Below are 8,742 nucleotides of genomic sequence, written 5' to 3' on the forward strand. Positions count from 1 at the left end.
CATCAGATGTTACATTATTTTGTAGATGTTTTTCGTTGTACTTCCATTGTTGTCTAGATTCATTTTCTTAAGCTTGAACGCGTTTTTATTAAGGTACTTAAAGCAGTTACAAAATTTGGTTTGGTTGTTATAACTTGGTCCAATTCCATATGGCAGGTCACCATACTAAAATATAACATCCTGTTAGTTTACAGAATTGCACAAATGGACAATGTGAATATAATAGTAATATAAACCTGTACAGAATTGCACAGTAGATTGTTAAAAATCACCATGAAATATCATCTAAAGATAACCAAAAAAAAAAGAACAAATATTTGTAATGTTTTTTTATACCCATGAATGTGACTGAACTGAGTCTAAATACAATGTAAATTTACAAACTTAATATTCGTTCATTTGTATACATAAAAATATACCCAAAACTTGTTTACTAGCAACCTTTACCGTATCACAGGGCAGATGCAAAGTTTACACTTTAAATACGTCTACTGAATTCGTTTGGATCAATCAAGAAGTCTTCAAGTGTTGCAAGTGTATTTAGTTGACGATTAAGAGAAGCAATTGTCTTCTGGCAATCGGCAAATTTACTCCCAGCCAATGCTAGTTCGGCATCCTATACATAGCCAGAAATCGTGTCAACATATTTAAAAGTTATCAATCACATTATTATTTCTGATTCTAAATACACAAGTCCTTAATCTCGTAAACAGAACTTGTAAGGAGGTGATCGAATGTGCGTTATAAAACTGATATTGTACAATATGGAATAATCAAAATCAGATAACTAGCAACAATAGAACGCGCTACAAGAGGCAGTGTTTGGATGTGTTTTCTTGTTTGAAATTGTACTGATACGATAGATATAAAAAAATTGAACATCTGCATTCATAGTATATAGTACTATAAGTTTAAAATATGAATTTTCATTTCCTTCAGTGTAACAAGTTTTTACAAACTATTTGTTGATAAGTTCAAAGCTATCTAATCGTGCGCATAGTTACGTGCCCGCATATTATGCGCATGTAGCCCCAAATATGCGCACGATATAAGGATATCAAATCACATCTTTGGCATCCACATCACGTATCTACTAAGCACAAGGGTATAACCGCGCACATAGGGATGCGCCTATACCAATGGATGCGATCTTTAAACACGTCCTGTGTTTAACTTGCAGCTCAATGATAAGATCAATCCCAATTTAGTTTCTTTAAATTAACGTAAGCTGGTTATCGAAATAATTGCATGTATCTAGGGTGTATATCCCTAGTACAATTCCGATTACAACAACAAAACCCAAATCCTACAAAATTGGGGTATGGGGGAGGAAAGATGTAGCTATCCTATAATAAAGACAAGTCATTTCTCTACCCATAGTGAAATACCCCAAGAGTGGAGAAAGTCCTCCCTCTCAATGTTCTATGTATAGAGAGATTGCTTCTGAATGGACTAAGTAGGTTAAAAAAAAGTGTGAGACTCCATGAAATGGTAGAATCAAATTTCCATGGATTTTAAGCCTGAAGTTCAATTTAGGCTCTAAGCGGCAATCAAGTCGCCAATAAATACAAGTCCCTAAAAACCCCTAAATCACAATGCGTTCATACGTAATAACAATGCGTTCATACGTAATAACACAAAAGTTGGGCGAATAAGCATTCTCTCGACAAGCTACAATCCCTAAAGAATTTCATGTATGTTTTATGAACTGTGAATCCTTTGGGCCACTCGATCCTGTGTGTTGGATCATTAGTGAAGTCAACGTTCGGCCACCCCGCTGGAATCTTTACGATCCCGGTGTGGGTTATCCACAAGCTATGTCGGAGGTTTGAATCTTGTTTTGTCGTAACCCTAAGTATTGCACTCGAGTATATCTTTACCCTAACACGTGAAAATATGCTTGATCACTATCATATAAAATACTAAAAATCATCCCTTTTTTAAAATGTATGTTTCTAATAACCATAAATTGTAATTGTAGATGATATTATTTAAAATCTGGATGATTAAGGAATCTAACCTGTTTTATCTTGAGCTCTGGAATATGGACGGATGGTTTTGGGTACTGATTTTCTAGTTGTAATCTTGAAATTTCGTCTTCTAAATCATGAGATTTGGCTCCCATCTTCTTCGATAACGTGCGTTCCTTCTCAACCTCTGTTTCTAATGAATCAACTTTCAAAATCAACGATTTTATATCACCTTCTAATTCCCGACATTTGTCTCCCGTTTTCCCTGATAAACCACGCTCGTTTTGAACTTCTATTTCTAAAGATTCAACTTTCAAATTCAAAGATTCCACCTCAGCTTCTAATATTTTCAACTGTGATTCCGCCTCATTTTTCTTTACATAAGCATCTTCATATCGAGATTCTGCTTCTTTCCGTTCATTGCACTCGATATCTAGTTGACTTTTCAATTCCACCACTTCCAATTCGGATCTTTTTACAGTTTCTTGTAACGAATTGACTTTTGCTATAGTCAACTCAAGCTCTTTTTCCGTCTTTTTTCTCCCATCACGTGATTCAGCCAATAAAGCTTCCATCTTTACTAACTTCCTTTCACCATCTTTTAACTCGTTTCTTAACACTTTGATCTCGTTTTCACGTTCATTCAAAGTGATCTCCACCTTCATTTTATCAGTTTCCACCTTCTTCAAAAGCTCTTCAACTTCAAACAATCGATTTTTTTCAGATTCCGTTAAACGATTCTTGGGTAACGCTGCAAGTTTTTCCATTTCAAGAAAATCATCCATGAGATTAATCCCCTTTGATGGTGTTGTACTGTTACTTTCAACTTCATTCGCTTCCTTAGAATCATTGGTTAACGATCTTCGATCGTTAGCAGATAACGCCTTTGTAAGGGCTGCCGTTAGCCTACGACACTCGGCTTCAAATTTAGCGGCTTTTTTCGCACTTTCGAGATGCAGTTTACTAGCTTGTTCTGCAGCTTGATTACTCAATTCTTTCTCGATAAACCTCATTTCGAGCTCTTCAGCCATTGAATCAAGTTCACATTTCATAGCAGCTTTTTCATTATCAGCAGATTCAGATTTTTTGGCAGATTGAAACTGTAAATTGAGGTCGGCAAGCCGATTTTCATATTCTGTTTTTGTAATTTGCCATTCAGAAGTTTTCTTGCTAATAGCTTCGTTTATTTCTTGATCTCTTTCTTCTCTTGTTTGTCGAAGCTGTCTTAAACACTCTTTTAGGGCTCCATCGAGTTGACAAATTCGATCTTCAAGCGTCGAGTTCTTACGCGTTAGATCCTCGATTTTCTGCCTCAACGTTAACACTTCAGTCTCGGCTTTCTCCCATCCTAACATTCAAGAAACAGATAAGACGAATAAACTTTAATATAAAAATATATATAACTATATAAATGTCCAGGGTCTGCTTAAGTCTAAACAAATGTTCACAACTATTTAAATTAAAATTAATAATGATATGATTTAAATTACGTATATAACTATAACTAATAAACTTTATATTTACAGGAAAAAAATATAAATTGCTGTTGAAGTATTACGCACCGGTTTTATTAGACTAGAAATATCACATGTTTTGAACCTAATTAATAAAGATCACTTACCTACCTGCCCAATCAACCCATTATCCTACCTCTATTAACAAAGATTAGTTCCATATAACTGGAAGCCTTATATGGAGAAGGTATGTAAATTAAATACTATTAACTCAAGCCAATATTAGTTAACTAGGCTTCCAAATTAGGTATCGGCTCATCTTAAAGGAAACGTCAGTTTGACTTAAAAGGTATGGAGTACTAAATAAAGTATACTTTTCTACCCAAATTTGGAGATAATGTTTCAAATGTTTCAAGGAAAAACTGATACAATTACCTAACGTTAAATAAGAAATAAAGAAATGTGGAGCTAATTCCAAAATTAAGTAGGCTTCTAAAATACTCCATCCGTCTCATATTGATAGTTCAATATTCCATTTTGAGTTGTCCCAAATAAATAGTCCACTCACATAAATAGATAAATAGATAGGAATAATAAGGCAAAGTTCCTTAATACCCTTAACTTTTGCATATAAAACAAAAAGATTGGGTAAAAGTAAGGGGTAAAACTGTAAAGTAAAAAAAAGTAACATGTAATGGTGAGATTTCTAAAACTGTGTGTTTTTGTCTGAACTGTTAATATGGGACGGAAGGTGTAGCAATCAAGTCAACATTTGACTTTTGACGCCCAAAGAACCTACTCTCAAACTTTCAAATTGGCAATTAGTTGTTCAAGTTTTTAAGGCTACTCAACAGTTGCCATGATGCAGGATTCAAGCATGTTGGGCTCTTGCGAGTTGGGTTACAAAATTATATTGGGTTTGTTGGGCCACAAAATTATATTGGGTTTGTTGGGTCGCATTGCAATAGAGTTGGAATTGGATAGCAACGTCAAACAAGTTGAAAGCAAAAGGAATATGATCAATTTGGAAGCTTCTGTAGGGAGCAAGCAACATTATCTATTAGCATTATCTTTTAGTTTAACTTTTAAATTGTTTATGTTTTTAGTTTATCATTATCTTTATCTTTTAGTTTATAGTTATCTCTTAGTTTGTTTAGTTATATAATAGTATATATAGGAGAATGTCGATAGATAGAAGAGTAGAATTGATTTTTATTTCGAATTAATAAAACAGAGAATAGCCCTTTGGCTTTGTTTTGGTTTAAGCCGTGTGAGGCTTTGCCTTTATTCCTTTATTCCTTTGGTTTTAGCCGTGTGAGGGATTTTTTTCCTTTTCTAAATCTAATGATGATAGTGAGTTTGAAGTAGTTACTAATAAAGATACCAACATGTACAATGTTGATGTTGATTTGAAGAACAATTTCATTGAAGATGTTAATGTTGGTGTTGGTGTCCGGGATCATCTGTCTGCTCTTGTTGCAATATTTGACGCTTCCAATGAAGAAAATATTATTTGTGTAGTTTTTGAGAATCACTTAGATGTTTTAGTCCTTGAGGTTGTAGACTTGAGGACGAGTCTTTTCGAAGAAGTGGGTGTTGTTGAAGAAAAGGAGGAGAGCAACATTCAACATAGATTTTCTTTTGACTGTGTTGAATTTGAGGTTCTCGATGTTGTCCAAAAATTAATTCGTGGTGGATGTAATGTCGTCATTGAAGTAAAGATCGAGCCACAGTTTCGTGTATTAGAAAAAAATCACGACAAGGCACGCAATATTGAACTCTCAGTTACACTTATTTTGCCACTTTTCATGTTTTTGATTTTTCTTGTGATGACGTAGACTCGAGGACGAGTCTTTTTGAAGAAGGGGAGAATGATGCATATGTATATGATCCAGGTGGTCATAACACAACAATAGTTGCTATTTATTTAGATGAAGAATTAGTTGAGTTTAATAACACGTTGGGCTAAGAAAGACACTTTTGGGTCAAAGTAATACGGAGTATATGATAACCATCACTTGATTTTCTTATTCATGTTATTTGGGTTAGCAACTATTGGCCAAGAGTTAAATTGGAAGCAGCTAGTGCACGTGGGAAAAAACAAAAGCGACCAAATTCCTAGTCCAAGTTATATTTAAAATTCAATTTGTTGCCTTATCTATTTATTTGTTCTTATCCTTATTTTATCATTTTCTTTTGATTATATATAGGGAATTAACGATAGGTTAGCTTCAGTTAGTTGATTAATTTTTGAGTTAATAAAATTAAACCGAGAAGGTTTTTTGTTATATTGAACCGAGAAGGTTCATCGGGTTACACCGTGAAGGTTTAATCATTTATCTATCTTTATTGTTTTTGCCATCGATCCCTTAATCCGCATTATGCCATTAGTTTGATTATAAAGCTTTTAAATTCCATTCAAAAGTTTAAAACGAAATTAATTGACCTCGATGGTCAAATAGTGCTTTACGAACATACAAAATAGTGAATAACTTTGTATACCTTCAACCGCTTCCTCAGCTACTTTGGAGTGCTGTTTGACCAAGTCTTCCTTGATACTAATATTCATAAGAGCCGCCGATAATTTCTCGGATAGTGTCTTGACATCGCCACCCTCAAATTCTTCTGCAGATAGTTCAACCTTTGATGTGACTTCAGGTGATAGAGAACTTTGATTCGAATACATCTTCGATGAAAAAAAAAACGAAAAAACATATATATAAGATTTCAACCACCACTATAACAACAAAGCAACATACAAGATTATAAAGAATCCTAGATTTATCATAATGTCATGATAATACGACAGTCAAATTGACGTCACCGTGTGTACTTCTTATGCTAGTCGCATGACGAAGGTACCTTTTTGGAATATTTAACTATTAAAACTTTAAGACCTACTATTTTGGGATAATTGTCATATACATTTGATTAATAGTTTGATAGGGAAGTTAAATACTACAGAGTACGGAGTATCATTCAGATCTCAAAAGTAAAAAATGGACTTCGATTCTAGGATGAATAGCTATCCACATTTCGGATTTGATCTATGTCGCAATCAAAATTCGTTATGAAAATCACTTCTTGATTAGTCAGAGCACTTAGAAACATAGAAGTCGAAATGCACTTTATTCATCTATGATTCAGTTGCATTAACTGAATCTTGATATTGTCCATTAACAAAGCAAACAAGCATGACCCCATTGGTGTTCCAAAACGAATACGTTGTAAAACATTTTGAAGTCAAACATGAACCTACCATTTTATAAAATTCAAAGTCCGATTTAGAATCCTGCGCGCTCTAAATTCTTACCCGAATGCATTAACATTTTCAAGCATTTCTATGTAGTTGTTCTTTACTTCAAGTAAAATGTCATAGTAAATTTCGGATTAATAAATAGTTCTTTTTACTATTAAAGGTCTAACATTGACATGAGGAAGTGTAACCAATCACAAATATTAGTGAAGACAATTAGATCCTAGCAAGATTCAAATCCAACCCTGATCGAAGTTGTACAATAAGCTATAAATCTAGTACACATTACTTACACCTACAAATGTTGATAACATGATAATGTGAGCATGACTAATGAGTTAAATATACCTGATCATCTGAAAATCTTTCAGAATGAGAAGAAATGGATCCACCAGAGCTTTCAGTTTCGCCGGGGCTTTTCTCCGATGACTTCCTCCGCCATAGCCAGCTCCGGCGGTCCATATTTTCCGGCAACAGGTTGAAAATCAAACACTAATAACCCCACACTCTTACACCTCATCAACAATTTAACAAATCTTTTTCATTAAAAATCAAACCTTGATCAAAACCCATTACACAAAACTCGATTACAATCAAAATCCACAATTCATAATCTCTTGAAATCAAATACCCAACAAGAAAAATGTCAACTTTTTACAAGAACACAAAAATTAGGGTTTTTTTAATTGACAAATTGGTACAATCCCTTCCCTGTGATTATATACAAATTTTATATACTTGTTATCATAATCCACTACCTAACTCATAACCCACAAAACCCACAACAGAAAAACTAGCAAAATTAAATAAAAAACAAGAAAAAATATATTTTTTTACAGTACAACAATATAGGGGTTGTTCAAAATGGTTGATCTTAAATCTTTGCTTAGACTTCACTCATCACACCAATAGGTAGTTGCACAAAAAAAAAGGCTGATCTTATAAATCACCAAATTTAGGTTGTTTTTTAATTTAGAAAAAAAGAGAAACTGCCCAAGAAGGGTAGGGCGAGTTTAGTTTAAAAACAGGGATGTAGAGTGTGTGTTTGGGTAGTAGTTTGCTTGGCACCCACAACTTTTGAAAAAAATGAGTTGTATTGAATTATTCTATCAGAAGATGTGATTGCACATGCGCTGCAGGTGCTACAATTGACGCACACGAAAGAAAGCTGACACCCATTATTTCACTTTTTTCCATTTCATTTCATGTCATGTGTATTCTTTTTTTCAATTTTATTTACGAGTATTATTTTATTTATGTAATAATAAATCATCATCATCACTTGTATAATTGTAAACTTGCATGTAACACGGTTTAACAATAACACTTCATGTGACCAACACCACCTTTTTTATCATAACGTTTGTTCTTTTTTAACATGTATGGTGATTGGTATCTTTTAGATATTTTCTTGAGATATTGTCCAAAGAAAAATTATGTATTTTAAAAAAGGTTTGATGATTTGTTTGATTATAGAAAGTTTACAAGATTTTATCCAAATATGTAAAATGAAGTTTGTTATATATATATATATATATATATATATATATATATATATATATATATATATATATATATATATATATATATATATATATATATATATATATATATATATATGTAAATGTGTGATTGTCATGTATTTAACTTGGATATATGTGATTATATCATGTATTTAACTTAGGATATAAAATATAGACAAAATTATGACGACGATCCTGTGGGTTGATCCAAATTACGCGAATTGCCATAAACCTTTTTTTTACGCGGTTGGTCACTACGCAGTTGATCACTGAGTCTAACGATCGTTAAATATAGTTGTTAATTTCAGTCATGTGTCATCCATGTGAGAGTAATTTCATCTTTTAACTCTCCTTTTGTCATTCCCTCCATTCATCATTCATCTTCTTTATTCATCTTTCATCAACAATATGTAAATCCAAATAAAATCCAAACGGAGTACTTCACCTCTTTTTTTTCTCTTACCTACTTTCAGGCTTCTTCATCAACCAAATCATCTTCAAATCTCCATCGGTAACCGTTTGATTTGTTAAAACCGTAA

The 8,742-nt window shown here is 33.2% G+C and overlaps 1 protein-coding gene across 1 annotated transcript; it reads right to left on the reverse strand.

Annotated features, from left to right (window-relative positions):
• Positions 1-281: 281 nt before the first annotated feature.
• LOC139852099 (filament-like plant protein 3) lies at positions 282-7,730 on the reverse strand. The gene is made up of 4 exons (XM_071841321.1): positions 7,029-7,730; positions 5,927-6,110; positions 2,021-3,318; positions 282-616 (listed from the first exon to the last, which is right to left on the reverse strand). The coding sequence occupies exons 1-4, from the start codon at positions 7,140-7,142 to the stop codon at positions 479-481; spliced, it is 1,734 nt and encodes a 577-aa protein (XP_071697422.1). The 5' UTR covers positions 7,143-7,730; the 3' UTR covers positions 282-478.
• Positions 7,731-8,742: the final 1,012 nt, after the last annotated feature.

The sequence above is a fragment of the Rutidosis leptorrhynchoides genome, chromosome 6 (assembly GCF_046630445.1).
Source record: "Rutidosis leptorrhynchoides isolate AG116_Rl617_1_P2 chromosome 6, CSIRO_AGI_Rlap_v1, whole genome shotgun sequence".
NCBI classification, from domain to species: domain Eukaryota; kingdom Viridiplantae; phylum Streptophyta; class Magnoliopsida; order Asterales; family Asteraceae; genus Rutidosis; species Rutidosis leptorrhynchoides.